Consider the following 18,238-nt stretch of genomic DNA (forward strand, 5'->3'; position numbering starts at 1 on the left):
AATATATCTTCAGGAACCATGATGATGAAGCACCAATTAGCGCTTGTGACCAAGGACCATATCGAGTCATAATATCACACATGAATGAGCGCAACTACGTAATTATAATTGAACTAGCAACACTATGAAAAATGTGTGAGAGACTTATAGGGTAAGGAGATGTGTCTTAAGAATAATGTGCTTGACATTATAATTAGTGAAACCAATTTTTAGTCTAAATAGAGGGAGTAGAGATGTATTTGTATTGTGATTAGCGTAAATGTAATTAGCACTAGTCTTACTACTAATATCTATGATTACCTCTCATGGCAATGCTAAACTACCCCAATCCCTCTCAAAATTGACTTGATCAAGGTGGTCTTCCTGAAGCAAGTGATCACTTTCGACCAAGCTAACGCTAACCGATCGACCAAGAAACCACTTCGCCATTTTTCTGCTTCAAGTTCTATCGTCTGTGCCCCTCATTAACCTATTCCCTACAACAGGCAAACAAAGATGACAAAGAATCCCCAAATATCTACATTGTAAAGATAACACTCTGAAAGAATGCCAAACAACGCATAAGGAAGAGGAAGCGAGCATATGCATAAGGAGAAAAGAGGGATTAACGGAGAAGAATGACGCTAAATCAGAAGGGAAAGAGATCAAATGGGGCCATGAGTATATAGAGGAGGTAAGAAGAAAAACATTACACTTTGCACCTCAAGTTGCTTCTTACTTTATAAAATCCATACCCAACCCTAAACCAATGGCCGAGCCTAAATTCCATCCCAAACCTCTATTGTCTCCAACCCCTGAAGCTATCTACTGGCAAACCACATACATATACCCTTAGCCTCCTTAAATTGGTGGAAACATTTAAAGTGTAAGCCACATTTATGAGTTGCATAAGAGTAAAGAGGGGAATGAAAAAAGTATAGAGATCAAGTGATGGAGACACAACCTATGTTCCATCACTCATGCTTAATAAACACCATGTATAAATCAACCAGTGAAGGAGAACGGATTAAAGTGATTAAGTTTCTTTTTCTGCTAATTACCATGTCCTGACTCTTTTGCTGCTAATTACAATGCTTATTTGATGCTCATGCACCCTTGTAGGGAGTCCAATTGTCTAGAGCATGGCTCTATAACCTGTCGTCCTAACCTGTTATCCATCACAACCCATAATAACTAAGGGACATTTGTTTTCACTCTTGGGCAGCGCACAATGTAGATATGGATACTAGGTAGACAACATGATGCTTTGCCTTTATTGTTTGTTTCATAATTCATTGGTAAAACCAAGTTCCATCCATGACAAAACAACATATAAACAATGAGGCTGTTAGACCAATGACACCATCAGACCAATGAGCCTCGAACCGTAGAGATCAATTACATGGAGAACACACAGAAACAGACACAGACACAGACACAGACACATTTTTGCACCAAGTCCATTGATCCCAAAAACATACATTCATGTAGTGAAGTTAAAGTTTGAACAAGTGGCCCTTTGCCCCACCAATGAGGGAATAATGCCGAGTCTCGAGGTTGCAAGGTCAAATTGCAAGAGGGTGTCTTGTTGTTGATATGACCCTATGATTATTGACCTTTGTTCATACTGGCTTCTCCTCTCGAAAGCCAAGCATATGACGGTATCATCGTTCAGTGACACTACGGAATTCGCTCCATAGAACGTCCAACTCACGCTGCCACTCCCTTGCAATGCGAAGCTAATGTCAGGCACATTGTACCCTAGTCTTGTAGGAAAAGCTGTGGATGCATTGAAACATGTATCAAAGGGGCTCACGGGGGCGACCGACTTGATACCCCGTGCATTCGCGCCAGACTTGAAAGTGCTTGCCAATGCCTTATAAATGGAGGGCTCCAAAAGTGTGAACCTAGTGGTTGTGCTTATGGTCATCCCGCCATTCCTCAAATTGCCTTGGTTCAGTTTGAAAAGGGTGGGGTTGATGGGGAGCTTAGCTCCATTGACCGAGATCGATTTCACACCTAGGAAATACGAGTCGGGTTCCTTTGGATTCCTGATGAGAGGGGTGTAAAAGAAGTTGTTGCTGAAATCCATAGCAGGTTGGAAGACGATGGGGCTCTGGCCAAAGAAGAGGACGCCTCTACCACTAGGATAGGCAGGCAGGCAATAAGTGAACTTCCGCTTGAGACTAAATTTAGAGGCCAATTGGGTGGGGAGGGCTAGCAAGGCTCTGCTAAGGCCTCCTCCACCCACAGCCCCAACTGGAGCAGAGTTGTTGTCAAGAAGCCCGGCTCCGGTGCAAGCAAAGGCCAGTTTTGGCACTTCGATCGTGAAAGGGGCCGGGTTCCGGCCGTCGGTGGGCGTGACATGGAATGTGTCCATCCAAAGCGTCCCTATGGAGGACGTGGAAATGGCACTGTTGGATATGAAGGGGCTACATGTGTTATTGTAGCAGATAGGGGAAGGGGTGTCAGGGCATTCCGTGGCGCAAGGCACAGAAGCTGAGCAGACCAGAGAATTGCAGACAATGGCTTTTTTGCAGATCGCACTGTTGCATGGGACTGGCTTGAAGGTGGGAGAGTTGAGATTGAAAGGGGAAGATGGGTTCAGGCAATCGATCCATAGATTGCTTGAAGATATATCAAGCAAGAGGTCGTGCTTGTTGTCGAGGTTGAAAGAGAAGAGAGAGGTGGATGAATCAAAGGAGATGGTTGCAAGTAGGGCTTTGGGTCGAGAGGTAGCAGCAGCAGCAGCAGCAGGTAATGTAGGAACAGAGCAGAGAGGTAAGGAGAAGAATAATAGGTAAAGGAAGAGGAAGGGGAGGGTTGCCATAGCCATAATACCGTAAGCCAAGTTGGAAAGTGGATGTATTATCTTTATAGAGACACACACCTAAGGGGAACTGGGTGAGCTGTATTCGGGACTTATATATATATATATAGAGAGAGAGAGAGAGAGACACACACACACACACATAATGGGAAGAGGAGGATGATTCGAGGAGGCTTGACCTTGTAACTTGATTGTGACTAAAGTCTTACCTTGGTATCACAAAATCTAAAATTGTCAACCTCTGGCCTCTCGTGATGAGGAAAGGCCATGGCGGCGATCTGATGTGCCAAAATGCTTGCTTGGCCTATCCATAGTTTGTTTCAGACTCTAAAGGCCCTTAACCATGACCTAATGATTGCCATAATAGTAGATCGACGAAATAACATGGTACTAGACCATTTTAGACATCCTTACTACACACAAATGATTGCTTTCGTACTCATATGCTTAATTACCATTTTTAATCATCATTCCATTGTATTCCTTCTTTCATAGAGTCTATCAATTTTCAATTAATGAGCATTAAAGTTTATCGCTTTTGTGTAGTTGTGATAAAGAGGTTATTAGCATTAAAGTTTATCAATGGTAATTCCTTTGGTTGTAAGCCAATTGAATATAGTAAAACATTATGGCCTTCTTCTCTGTTGCAGGTTTGAACATTTGAGTGATCACTTTGAAGCACTTGAAAACCTTACACCATATAAAAGCACTGCATTTAGCATTTATGCTCCGACTTTCCTACATACATATGTACATATACATATACTTGATACATTCGTAGTGTTTACACTATGGATACTTCCACCCAATTCTTTTGCATAATCTACCAATAGAAAGCCCTTTATAGTAGAGGAACACATATCTTTCATATTTTCAATAATCAACTTACTAGGCAAAGAGTAGTCAATAGGTTCACGAGATTTATGGTTTTGAGATTAGGGTGTTGAATAGAGTACAATTGGTTCTGCAATTTCAACATTTGTAATTGTCGACACAAGAAGCATGAACTACTTTCTTACATGTGATCAGCATAGAGATCGATTGAGTTAATTCAATAGATGGATTAGTCATTAAGGTGGTTAACTACTGGATGTACTGCATGGCCCTTATTCTCAAGGTTAGTTCTTCACTCTGATACTTGCGAAATTATTAATTTTGAACAACAATAGGGTTTTGGAAGTGGTCCTTCCCATCGTATAAGCAAGACAATACGTGCTAATGTAATACTAAATTCACATTTTGCACTCCCACACACACACTCACATTAATCTTTAACCAGCTCATTGATCTATGATGTCAAAATCAATTCTCATGGAAGAACCAGAGAAAAGGAAAAACTAATCTTTGAATAATATCTACCTTGAATGATTAACTACTTAACCATGCTACAAACTGATAGATTGACACTGTGCTTGTGCTTATTTTACAAATTGTTTCACACTTTTTTATTATTAGTAAGAACCTGATGAGCCCTGGACTCTTGGAGTTCAATTACACAAAGAGTACACACAATTTTGATGCAAATAGTGATATGCCAAAAAGACATTCACGATGTAAAGTTGAAGTTTGAACAAGTGGACCTTAGACCCACCAAAGAGGGTAAGAAACCGAGTCTTGAGGTTGCAAGATCAAATTGTAAGAGGGCGTCACGTTGTTGGAAAGACCCTAGGATTATTGACTTTGGCTCGTATTGGCCTCTCCTTTGGAAAGCCAAACATATGACGGTATCATCCTTTAGTGACACCACAGAATTTACTCCAAAAAACGTCCAACTCACACTACCACTCCCTTGCAATGCGAAGGTAATGTCAGGCACATTGTACCCTAATCTCGTAAAACCAGCGGTGGATGCATTGAAGCATGTATCAAAGGGGCTCACGGGGGCGACCGACTTTATACCCCGTGCATTTGCACCCGCTTTGAAAGCGCGTGCCAATGCCTTATAGATGGAGGGCTCCAGAAGTGTGTACCTTTTGGTAGTGCTTATGGCCATCCCACCATTGTTCAAGCTGCCTTGGTTCAATTTGAAAAGGGTGGGGTCGATGGGGAGCTTAGCTCCATTGACCGAGATCGATTTCACACCAAGGAAATACGAGTCGGGTTCCTTTGGATTCCTGATGAGGGGCGTGTAAGAGAAGTAGTTGCTGAACTCCATTCCTTGTTGGAAGAAGATGGGGGTCTGGCCAAAAACCAGGACGCCGCTACCTTTGGCATAGCCAGGCAGGCAATAAGTGAACTTCCGCTTGAGGCTAAATTTAGAGGCCAATTGGGTGGGGAGGGCTAACAAGGCTCTGCTAAGGCCTCCTCCACCCACAGCCCCAGCTGGAGCAGAGTTGTTCTCGAGGAGGCCGGCACCGGTGCAAGCAAAGGCGAGTTTGGGCACGTCGATCGGGGAAGGGGCCGGGTTCCGGCCGTCGGTGGGCGTGACATGGAATGTGTCCGTCCAAAGCGTCCCTATGGAGGACGTGGAGATGGCACTGTTGGATATGAAGGGGCTACACGTGTTGTTGGAGCAGATAGGAGAGGGGGTGTCTGGGCATTCCGCGGCGCAAGGCACACCAGCTGAGCAGATCTGAGAATTGCAGACAACGGCTTTTTTGCAGATCGCACTGTTGCATGGGACTGGCTTGAAGGTGGGAGAGTTGAGATTGAAAGGAGAAGATGGGTTCAGGCAATCGATCCATAGATTGCTTGAAGACACATCAAGCAAGAGGTCGTGCTTGTTGTCGAGGTTGAAGGAGTAGAGAGAGGTGGATGGATCAAAGGAAATGGGTGCAAGTAGGGCCTTGGGTCGAGAGGTAGCAGCAGCAGCAGCAGCTAATGTAGGAACAGAGCACAGAGGTAAGGAGAAGAATAAGAATAAGACGAATAGATCTTCCATGATAGCTATGATTGAAGATGATTGTATTTTGAGATTGTCACAGAAAACCGATGTTGTAGAATTTATGCGGTTATCCACAGGAAGTGTGAGCTGTGTAGTTGGGTCATATATATCATATGTATTATGTATATGTGTGTGTGTGTGTGTGTATTTAGATTATGTGTAAAGGGATGGGGATGAGCGTTGGACCTTACCACGGATGGGGGGACAAAAGTGTTTGCATCATATCGCAAATTCTAAAATTGTCAACTCTGGCCTCTCATGGCGAGAAAAGCCAGGAAAGCATTGCCTTGGTACCATGAAATATTAAATTGTCAAACCTCGCTTTAATGTGGGTCGGTGTGCATGGAAGTCTGAAGGTGGTTCGATATGCCTCCTATTTGCTTGCTCCAAAGCATCGTTTGTTGGGATCTATCTTAACTGAAACTTATGGTTTTGGAATTACAGGCGATAACAAATCAATGAAATAAGAAGACATTACAAGATAAGCACGATGTGGAAGCATTATGTTTGTGCCTCGTAAAAGTGACCTTTGACATCCAATGCCATGCTTTCACTCTCATATTTCACAAGCTTACCTTACATATGTGTACTTGAACATCTCGAATGCTTATCATAATCCTCGTTAGAGATAAAGCTTATGATTTGTGACATTAATGTTGTGAGCTCAAATCCAAGGAAAGGGGACTTAATTGTGTTGGTTATAATATCTCACCATAGTTTGAATGTAGTTTCCCTCATTATAACTTCCTCCTAAAATGTAGTGTTGAGCGAGCAAGCTCAACATGGGCCAGATCGGCTGATATAAGCCAATAACCGGATCAGATGAGCCGGATTGGAGACCGGACCAATGTGTGAACCAATAGGCCTCTAAGTGCTCTCAAGCACATTGGATTGTACAAAATGCTATTTTGAATCTAGAGTTTTTACTATTCTGCTCTCACTGTCACTCTCGCGTACTCTTTTTTTTTTTTTCCTCGTAATTAGCTTATCTTAGTGGTAAGTTGTTAACACTACAAGCACTGCGTCTTGGGTTCGATACCCAACTTTCTCACTTCTCTCTATTATATACTTCATATATATCTCTTGATTCAGTAGATGCCAATGTGGAATGTAAGGGTTGAACCCATGACCAGCTGGTCTCCATTGGGCAACCTTACCAACTGAGCTACATCCATTTGGCAACCTTACCCTCTCGCGTACTCTCTCTCTCTCACCATTGTTCTCTGTGTTTACCGTTCTTTGTTGCTGTCTGACTGAGCCACTTGTGTCTGTTTAGCTTCCGCACGCTAATATTTTCATATAACTTAAAAAAATTTACACCTACATTTTGTTGCACACATTGGCAATATGATGTTGCTCCTCAAAAGTGGTTAAGGTATAAAAAAGGTCATACTCTCTAACAATACATATGTAAGAACTTTTCTCCTAAAGAGTGGCTTATGAAGGGGTGGTCACTTTTTCCAAAGCATCATTGCCATTAAATGGAAACTTTGGAAAGCAGTTATTGCTTGATATTTCAATGAGGTCAATACTTTGAAAATCACTTTACATTGTGAACATTGGGCATTCTCATAATAAAGTAGTAGTTATTCATGTAGCTCGGTCCATTGCAAGATATTGGAAGTGTGGATAGAAATAAAAAAACTATAGAATTACTAAACAATGGTAGTGGAGCCACGGTGTCGCGAAGTTTCGCGCACGTGTGTTACTTGGGCGGGACCATGGGGGTCTTGGACTAGGGAGTACTCAAGGGATAGAGAAGACCCGAGGTTTTGCTTTACGACAATACTACATCTCGACCCCTTCCCAAGCAAGGGCTCATTGCCCTTTGTTTTGTGAGGCCGGTGGCTCTCGTTGATCACGACTCATTGACCTTTCGAGATCACCGCATCAGCCAAGTGATTAAACGGGTACAAGCAAGATGAGCACGCAAGATAAACGCACAGGGGGACAATAACACAAGTACGAATGCCCGTACATCTTTATGAGGAGAAGAGGTGCATGGGCAAGCCTGAACGCTCCCTCGTCATGAGACGACCAAACGTACAAGGAAGACACAAACACACGCACAAAATGCCCGTACGCCTTTATGAGGAGGAGAGGTGCATGAGCAAGCCCAAAATGGTCCCTCGTCACAAGACGGCCGAACGTACAAGGAAGAGACAAACACACACACAAATGCTCGTACGTCTTTATGAGGAGGAGAGGTGCATGGGCACGCCCGAAACGCTCCGTCGTCACAAGACGACCGAACATACAAGGAAGACACAAACATATGCACAAATGCTCGTACGCCTTTATGAGGAGGAGAGGTGCATGGGCAAGCCCGAAATGGTCCCTTGTCACAAGACGACCGAACGTACAAGGAAGACACAAACACATGCACAAAATGCTCGTACGCCTTTATGAGGAGAAGAGGTGCATGGGCAAGCCTGAAACGGTCCCTCGTCACAAGACGACTGAACGTACAAGGAAGACACGAACAAAGAAAGAAGGAAAGAAAGAAACACGAATGATATCGGCCAAAGAAATAAATACGTGTTCGATTCCAACGCAAGAGGACCCTTTATAAAATAGGGTTTGATTACAATGACAACTTATAGTTAACCACAAACTCAATCAGAACATAAATACTAAATGCCCTCAGAGACAAGAGCAAATCCAAACACGACGAAGATGAACACACGAGCACCACCAAAACACCAATCCCAACGAACCACGACCAACCGAACGGCGAGCACACGGGCTCGCAACGACGACCGGGGCGGGGCAACGTCGAACCAACGAAGCTTGGGCTCACGAGCACTTCGAGTGCCGACGCGAAGAAGATTAGCACGTGGTGATAGGGGGGATAAAGGGGTATGAGATGAAGAGAAGTGGTGAATAAGAAGATGAAAAGCTCCGAAAGAAAAATGAACACGTCCGCGTTCACAAGTGGAAGGATTGCGCATTCCACTTGTAGAATCTTCTTAAAACGAAGCAAATACACCCTCTCTACAATAATTGGATGCACTAGTATCACATGTTCCTCAACTTGATAAGAATTTGCAAATATAAAAATACATGATAGATCTACGAGTGGAGATCATTAGAAATCATGCAAGTTTAGACATGTTGATAAGTTAATGTAGGCATAATAAAGTTCAACTATGGCTCAATATGGCACTATTGTGCGACAAGGGAAACACTAACTTAAAGACTTATATTAATTAGGTAGGTTTTACAAAAATATGAGGTGTACTTGTATCCATACTAATAAAATGAGATATAATTTATACTTTGACCCATACGTGCATGTATGTAATTGTGGAAAATGTAGGATAGTGCACATTAGGATAAGTGATTGGAATAACTAACTTATTAAAGTATTCAATACTTGTATTAAAAGTTGATCTAATCTATTCCTCAGTTTGTTCATATGGGATCAAACCATATGTGTATATAATTGTGCACAATGTAAGGCAGTGAACTTTAGGATAATGTCGTGGAAATAACAAACCTATTAGGCTTTCATACCTGTATTTAAAATTGATCTACTCTATTGCTTAGGTGATTCACACAAGATCAAACTCCGAACGATAACGCAACTGGAACCATTATCAACACACTACACAATCTAAGCAGCAATGGAATAGAAACATAATAGTTTTAACAATATAAGACAAAGATCCATAATAACAACATGGACAGTCATGGCAACAATTATAGGGCCATGTTCTGTTAAGGTTAGCTTGGACCAAAATCAGCCTCCATTTAAACTAGTTCATGTTTCTCCATAAGTTTGGTAGTCAGCTATGCACGCGGTGAAACCAATATCATAAATCTACTAATCAAGTATATAAAAATAAAATTGAAACATATAGAAGATTATAAAGAATAGAATCCACTAGGTAAAACCCAAAATTTGTATTAATAATGTGAAATCTTAACAAATCGTCAGTGTCATATTCTTTATAGAGTCTATTACATAGCAATCAATTCATCAACGTCATTTTCTTCATCATCTTGTGTAGAACTGTCTTCGGCTATACGTGCATTGGTTTCCCCTGTTAGCCGAGCCAACGAAATATCTTCTATAAGCTCATCATCAAGCTCTATTAGCTCCCCCGATTCGCCGGCTAACGGAGGAATAGGCTCTCGTGAAGCAGGTTGAAACCTTTCTGTATTGGCGAGGTTCTTTGCACCGACCTCCTCATCCTGGTCTGGGAACTCCCACAAAGCCTTAATCCGCATATTAATAAATATAACTTGGTCCTCGTCCTTCTCCAATGCAACTGTATTTCTAAACAGCTTCAATGCACATGCTGACGTAGTTCCTATGATGTAAGTAACAAGAAGATTTAGTTGTCAAACGAAAAAAAAGTGATTGGTTATCTCAAGATCGTTACCCTAGTTCGAGGAATACCTGTGCCAGAAAAGAGATCTAATATCCTGTCTCCTTCGACAGAAAACATCTCGATCAAGCGCATCATAAATCGTTGAGGTTTTTGGTATGGGTTGACAAGTCCCCGTTCTGTCGTGGTGACATGTCGCAATTTCCGAGTCACTGCTGGATATACCAACAGATTTGAACCTCCCACTTCATTAGAATGCTCTTTGATTCTCTGTTTTTTAATTTCATCGAAGTAGCCAACCGTTATGTATTCAATGGCATTAACGAACCGAAAAGTTGGCCCTCTATTTACATTGGTCTTGATCCTATAAAAAATAATTCATCGAGTTAAGAATAGATTCAACAACCTTAAGAATTGCAATATAATGAAAGACACCTATAAATAATCCTTACCATGCAAGGTTCTCGATGCCATGGCAACGAGATCTCAAAGCTTGAGCTACCGAGTACCCTTGGTCCATACTATGAAAGACAACTATTCGCCACAAGGATGCGGTCGTTAGCTCAGCGAAATCCTTGACCATCTTCTCCAATTGTTTAAACCTAAACGGTTCATCGTCATATGATGACCCAGCCATTCGAAATCCGTAAGGAATATCCGTAATCATTAGCGTATATTCCTTCTTTGGCACCTTCTGGATCAAGTCGATGACATCACCGCAAACCACATTGTAGTAAAGATCTCTCGTAATATCTTTTTTGTGGCTAAATTTTTTAAACGAGCCATCTTCCTCCATTTCGTACGCCTTGACTAAGCGACGATCCTTTTCTTTTCTGGCTCGCTCGAGATGTGCAAGGAAGGATGTAGGGAAATCGTGTATATCCTTAACTTCTCCTTGTTTCTTGCCTCGACACAGTTTCTAATAGAAGCAATAGGACATCAGGTATTATTATACAAGCTCTACATATGATGAAAGGGTAATGAAAAAACATGAATACTAACCCAATCCTTGAATGCAATAAAATACTCTGATAACGCCTTATACGAAGACGTTAGAGGATAATCCTCGGTCACTTGTTCCCAAGTTATACATCCAAGTTGTTTCATCATAACTTCTTGGATCTTCATGTACACCTTATGACTGTAAAATTAGAAATCAAGATTAGGACTTTGAATTACACCAGATAGACTACAATTTCAGTATTTGAAAGACTTACTTATTGAACTCAGTGATCATTTCTTCAAGGCTTAAATCTTCCGCCACAACCCTTGACAAAACCGACACAAGAAGCTGCTCGTCCTTAATACCTTGCATCGCTCTCCATAGAGACAGCTTCATGTCGTCTGCCGCTTCTTCAATTGTCAAGTCAATTTTCTTGGCGGCTTGTGACTTTAACTCTAGTTGAGGGTCAACCCTACATTTCTTTTGTCGTTGACCCTTTACCTCCTTATTCTCCCACATTGAGAAGATTTGATCTTGGAGGTCCCATACTTCTCCATCTCTAAACGCCAATTGAAACCAAGACTCATACTTTCGAAGACCATCGGACCTAACATTATCATCTACCACAATGCCGACTTCATGCAGACATTGACGTCGAAGGCCTGGATGTAACTTCACACCAAACTTTTGTTTCACATCTAAATACTCGTGGTGGAAGAACCGTATACGCTCAATAGACGACATTTTCTGCCTATAGTCATTATCATTATTATGGTCCCATGCCAACAGCTTAGCCTCTTCGGTTGTGAGCCCAACATAAATTTTGCACTCGGCATACTTGAAGAAGAAAGTGGTTGGATGTTCTCTCACAAGTTGCCGACGTGCCTCTGCTGAATGCGATCCACCAATGACAAAATAATTATATTGATCATGCTTTCTAATATCAAAATCTTCAATGGTTTCACATTCTTCAGGATCTACCATAACAATAAAAGGCACCACAGTGGCATGAGGATTAATTTTCATTTTTTTCTTGAGATTTTGAACATGCATGCGGTGAGGCTCTCTAATCTCAAGTGGTCTTCGACCTGTTTTTTCATCAATAGGGGGCCGATGGATGTGTGTTATAGGCAAATTAAATACTTGCCCTTTCCTGACCAGCTTCCGTTGCATTAACTCTCTCCTTATTTTATTCTGCTCGGATGACAAAACACCTGAGGCCAGCTCGGCTCCTGGCGTCCCCTTATTATCCTCTTCTTCATTTTCACTTGTTGAATCCGTATCCGACATTTTCGTTGTCTTCTTCTTGGCTGGTCTTGACTGGACTTTGGATACCTTTTTTGTGGCCTTCAAGGGGGAGGGCACTTCATCTCTTAGAGTTACATGGCCTTGTATATAAGGCCTCAAGGTAACAATAAGGTTTTGTGAGTTATAAAGTGCTTTTTTGAACACTTCAGGCCCACAAGATTCCTTTACTAAAAGGTCTTCTGAAAGGAACACTTTACGTACCCCCTTTGAGCACTCTATCATTACCAGTATGTTGGCCGAATCTGCATCTTCGTAGTCAAATCGTAGAATACGGCCATACATAAATGGGGTTTCTTTTCCAAGCTGCCCCTCCCCCTTCTTCTTTGCTGTATACAATACGACTTTTTTCTTTGAGTCGACATATTGCATACACCATTCCTTGTCCGTTAGATCTCGGTCAGGAAGGTCTTCGCCTCCAGTAGCGGCGACAAGTTTCTTTTGGCTAACATCACTATGTTGCTGAGATTTTGTCTCTTCGTTAAAGAGAAGCTTTTTTCCTCTCTTCATGGTCTCAGGAGCTACCCTAGTCTGGGCTTCGATTGGAGAACCTTGTATGCGAAGCTTAATTTTCTTTACGGGTCGGTCCGACAGGTTCTCAAACGACCTATTTAAGAAAGTATATGCAAAAACATAAGTTAGGCAGTCACGTAGATTGAAGTTGTATATTATAATGAAGAACAGTTTCCAGGAGCAGTAACATATTCAAAAATCTATTATAGGCAGGGCTATTCAACCTAGAAAATATATATCGTAATAAGTAAAACGGGTGTTATATATTCTTTTAAATAGTAGGTATGACTTATATAGATTCTAAACCTATATTGAGGAGAATTTGCCATAGTAAAGGCAATTTGTGGATCATTTTCTACTATTTTAAGCTAAAGTAGGTCATAAAACACCTATAATTAGAGCATGTATTTCTTTAAAAGTAAGTAAAGTCAACATAAAAAAGACTGATTTTGCCAGACAATTTGATATCATTTCCACCCCATAAACGATTTTTCTCTCTCAAAGCCTTCTTATATACAGGGACTCGATACACCGTATCGAGTTCGTGTTTACAACCTACACTTTAAACAGGAACTCGATACGCCGTATCGAGTTCGTGTTTAAAGTTTGAATTTTAAAAAGGAACTCGATACGCCGTATTGAGTTCCTATTTATAGTGTAGGTTTTAAACAGAAACTCGATACGGCGTATCGAGTTCGTGTTTAAAACCTATACTATAAACAGGGACTCGATGCGCCGTATCGAGTTCGTGTTTAAAGTGTAGGTTTTAAACACGAACTCGATACGCCGTATTGAGTTTCTGTTTAAAACCTACATTATAAATAGGAACTCGATACGGCGTATCGAGTTCCTTTTTAAAATTCAAACTTTAAACACGAACTCGATACGGCGTATCGAGTTCGTGTTTAAAGTGTAGGTTTTAAACACGAACTCGATACGGCGTATCGAGATTCTTTTTGAAACCTACACTTTAAACACGAACTCGATACGCCGTATCGAGTTCGTGTATAAATATTTGTATTGTATACATGAACTCGATACGCCGTATCGAGTTCTTGAGAAACGAAACATATTTACAAAAATGTCCACAGTGTCAGAGGCCTACCTGGAGTCCTCGCGCTCGATTCTCTTTGAAGACATGGTTGATCGTGTTGAAGTGGAGGCGGAGATCGCGCTTTCGTGCTTTGTGCTCTGAGTGCTTTGTGTGCTTTGTGTGCTCTCTACGTTCTGTGTGCTCTGTACGCTCTGTACGCTCTGGTGAGTGAAATATGACGAGGTCTTCCTATTTATAGGGATTGAACACATTGGTTAAAGTAACCATAGTCACCTTAACCAATGTTGGTAACTTTGAGGATAGTTAGTTGGTAACCATAGTCACATTAACTAGAGTAACTTATGATTGTATTAATGATTACAAAGTCAAACTAATATATTGATCAATCTTTTATAGTCATAACAACCTACAATGACTTCAAAGGTTATGAAGGAGACAATGATAGAGGTTCATGAATGTACCAATGATTGATTACTAAAAGCAACAATTTTTATGACTCTCAAATGTTATGTATTAAAGATGTGGGCATGAATTAACCAATGATTGATAAGTCTAATATTTAAAATGGTGAGCATTAAAGAACCAATGCGTGAGACGTTCTATATCAAAATGGGTGCCATTAATTAGCCAATGATTTTAACATTAATCCAACATATTCATGGCTTGTTAATGATTAGTTTTATATTTTACTTGATTTAACATCATTTAGATCTAGTTTATATAATGATTGATAATTTAAGTAAAATTACTTTATTAAAAATAATTTTTAAATGTATTGTATTAATAGAATATTACATAATATAGACATTCTATTGATTTGGCTTTTGTTTAGAGAGAAGTTTATGTTTAGGGAGGAGTATATGTTTAGAGAGGAGTATAACTTAGAGAGCCCTATCTAGACCTTAAGCCATGAGTGAAGATTCACCGTTCTCGATTGAAGAATATTGTTTGTCATCAGACCCATCGTTTTCTACTGAAGAGTATTGTTTGTCAACAGAGTCACCATATTCGATTGAAGAATATTGTCTGTCGACCGACTCACCATATTCTATCGAAGAATATTGTCTGAGCTCATCTACAGGGAATGTAAATAATGACACTTGTGAAGAGTTCTCTATTGAAGAATACGATATTAATAAAGATACCGAGAATGAAGGAAGTGCCCAGGAAACATTGAATAACATTGGCGATGGTCACAACAGAGAATTAGACTGTAACAAGGTTACACCAACCTCTATGCAGGAAGAGAAATCTGGGAGCCCTATGCATATTAGAAGAATCCCACGAAGAATTCGTCTGGCTAGATTTAGCCGTGTGACATCAGATAAACAGATTGGATTTGATGTCAACAAAATATGTTGTGCCCGTGGTTGTATGTCTATGATTGGAAAATCAAAGTTGCGAGAATTAAGGCGATACTATTTTTCGATGACCGGTGATGAGCAAGACATTTACCTCGGATCACATATGCAACTAGTATCTGACAAATGTACGGGGATCAAAGTATCATTCGAGTATTATATCTTCCATGCGCAACAGATATGTAGAGTTGCATTCAAAATTGCGTTATGTGTTAGTAACATGCGGCTACATAGAGTACAACAACGTCTACTTAGCGGGGATCAGATGCTCAATTGTAAAGAGGTTCCAAGTATGAAAGGTGCAATTGGAAGACTAGCTATTGGATGGATGAAAACTTACTTTCAGTTAAATTGTGAAGTAATGCCCACTACAGGTAGGATGCATCTTTCTGATAATTATACCCGTCGGGAAGTTTATGATGTCTATCGATCTGAAATGCTGGGCTCACGTAATAAGTCTATCACCTATAGCCAATTCACAAGATTATGGAGAGCTCGGTTTTCAAATGTTATTATTCCTCGTAAAGTACGTATGGGGCATTGCTCCATTTGTGCAAATCTTAAAAGTTTGGCTAAAGGTGCAAAGACATCAATGGAAAAGGATACAAGTAAGAAGTTACTACAAGAGCATTGTGAGGCACAATCCTTAGAATGAAGGAAGGCGATGCATCATAGAGAAAAGTGTTTGAAGAGGCCTGAACAATACATGTGCTTAATGATAGATGGCATGGACCAGAAGAAGACATGCTTGCCGCATATGCGGAGGCTCCCCAAAGATGTCAATGATGAGTGCCTTGTTCAAATGCACTTGGTGGGATGCTTGGCTTATAATAGGTCTGTTCGACCTCACGTCTTCATTACTTACCCCAATGTTCACAATGACCCTAACCTAATAGTTACAGTGATTCACCGAGTTTTGATGTCTTGGGGACAACCTTTCCCCCCTGTTCTATACATTCAATTGGACAATACTGCTAGAGAGAACAAAAATTCAACTGTATTTGGCTATCTAAGTATGTTGGTCAACCTAGAATTGTTTAGGAAAGTGAAAGTCAATTTCCTTTTGGTTGGCCACACACATGACCATATAGATCAGATGTTTAGCACATTCTCCAGACAGTTGTCTCGGCATGATGCTTTCACTTTACCTAAACTATTTGATGTCATTTGTGATGCTTATACACCATGCCCAAAAGTGTTACACTTGAAGGAGGTATATGACTTTAAGAGATATATATTAGATGGGGGTGGTGGGAATGTTAAAGTGCTTGCTTAGTTAAACAATATAAGTTTCAATTACATTTTTTTGATAAAGAAAAATGGAATAAGTGGTTCTACACTTTTGTATGCTAAACAATATTCATCTTCTACAACATGGGAACCTGAAGGTGGTTGCCAGTTATTACTTTGTATGCCGAGTACAATTGTCCATGGAGCTAAGCAAATGCCAATTGAGAAGAAAGGACAGTTGCAGAGCGACTTGGTATCAGAACAAAAACGGTCATGGCTCCAAGCCTTAGAAGAAAAAAGAAAGCATATTGAGGCCGCCAAGAAATATGCCGCACAACAAGACACGTCATGGTGGGATGTATTTTATAGTGATCAGAATGAAATTATAGACAATTGTGTATCTGTTGATAATTGGAATTTGGAAACGCCATTCACATGGTCGCTGCAACATGATCGCGTAAATAGAAGTCCGGAGCGACTAGTAAATGCGATTAATGACAACTTGGTCCATCCACAACAAAGAGACATTTATGTGGGACCAAGGATGACCAAAGCAGCTGAAGCTAGATGGCAAGGAAATTTGCAAGAGCTCACCGCGGGGATGTTGATTGCAACACCGGCTGATGAGAACTCACATGGCCACCAATTTTGGGTTGGTAAAATTCTAGAAGTGCTAATGCATGAAATAGAAAACACGATCAAGTCTATAAATGTTCATTGGTACAACACTAGAAGTGCAAATGCTTTTACAGGTAAGTATACATTGGAGATGATTGAATGCCAAACAAGAAGGGGAGGTAGGAAGAGGAAGCGAAACATTCGTAACACCTCGACCCTTGATATCTCTGATGTGGATATCATTGTGTACGACTTCACACTTACAAAAGCCGGACGATTAAGGAAGTCAACAATAGATATAATAAAAGAAAAATTACCAGGTCTACAAGGTGGCTCGAGTCAAAGGCAAACGAGATCTGCTACATATAATCTAGAGTCAAACCATTTGGTTTATGACGAAGATAATGCACTGATTGGTACATCCGAGGATGATGAGGAGGAATCGTCATTGTATATTAGTTATAGTAGTGATTCTCCGTAAAGGAGTGATCATGAATGTATATTTGGCTATTAAGTGTAACTACATTCCGCTTGTAACAAATCGAGTAATATAAAATCATGTGTTTTGAATTCTTATGATTTCCCAAAAATCGTTTCTTATAAAATAACATTGGTTGTAAAGTTTGTGATATAAATTGAGAATGTACGTTTTTGAAATTCGTCTTTTTTTAGTTACTTCTAAATCACGAAAATAGTGGATTTTTAACCTTTTTCATAGTATGTTTGAACTTGTATGATACTGGTATCAATGTGTTTTGTAAAATCATTGAAAAACCCCTAAAATTTCCCTTATCCTTCCATTTATGCGCGATCCTTCCACTTGTGAACGCGAACGTGTTAATGGCGTTAGTCTCCTCCTTCCAAAACGTCCTCCCGAATGAGCCCCCCTCAACCTCCTTTTATAGGAAAGAAAGGAAAGGGGGTCGCCAATTTTGTCTTTAATGCAAAATGGAATAAAATTCCTTAAATTTATAAGATTAGATTTGAACAATGCACCTCTAACTAGAAGTAAATGTGACTATTCACTAGCCCATTAACTCTCTCTTATACAATATATGATTCTATCTCTATAAATTCTTAGCCTCTCTCCCCTCTATTTTTTATCTCTTCTCTCTCTTACTTTTTAGAGGGGTTTCTATGCATCCTTTTCACCCTTTATTTTCCCTTTTCTTTTTCATGTGCGCAAT

The 18,238-nt window shown here is 40.4% G+C and overlaps 2 protein-coding genes across 2 annotated transcripts; both read right to left on the reverse strand.

Moving 5' to 3' along the window:
• Nucleotides 1-1,230: 1,230 nt before the first annotated feature.
• On the reverse strand, nt 1,231-2,857 carry LOC147868364 (putative aspartic proteinase GIP2). Its single transcript, XM_087318310.1, has one exon. The coding sequence runs from the start codon at nt 2,813-2,815 to the stop codon at nt 1,463-1,465; it is 1,353 nt and encodes a 450-aa protein (XP_087174436.1). The 5' UTR covers nt 2,816-2,857; the 3' UTR covers nt 1,231-1,462.
• Nucleotides 2,858-4,231: 1,374 nt separating this feature from the next.
• LOC147868365 (putative aspartic proteinase GIP2) lies at nt 4,232-5,780 on the reverse strand. The gene has a single exon (XM_087318322.1). The coding sequence runs from the start codon at nt 5,688-5,690 to the stop codon at nt 4,356-4,358; it is 1,335 nt and encodes a 444-aa protein (XP_087174448.1). The 5' UTR covers nt 5,691-5,780; the 3' UTR covers nt 4,232-4,355.
• Between the last annotated feature and the right edge of the window lie 12,458 nt (nt 5,781-18,238).

Source organism: Azolla caroliniana, unplaced genomic scaffold, assembly GCF_043228905.1.
Source record: "Azolla caroliniana isolate FFs.n. ecotype wild unplaced genomic scaffold, voAzoCaro1.0.p SCAF_1, whole genome shotgun sequence".
Taxonomy (NCBI): domain Eukaryota; kingdom Viridiplantae; phylum Streptophyta; class Polypodiopsida; order Salviniales; family Salviniaceae; genus Azolla; species Azolla caroliniana.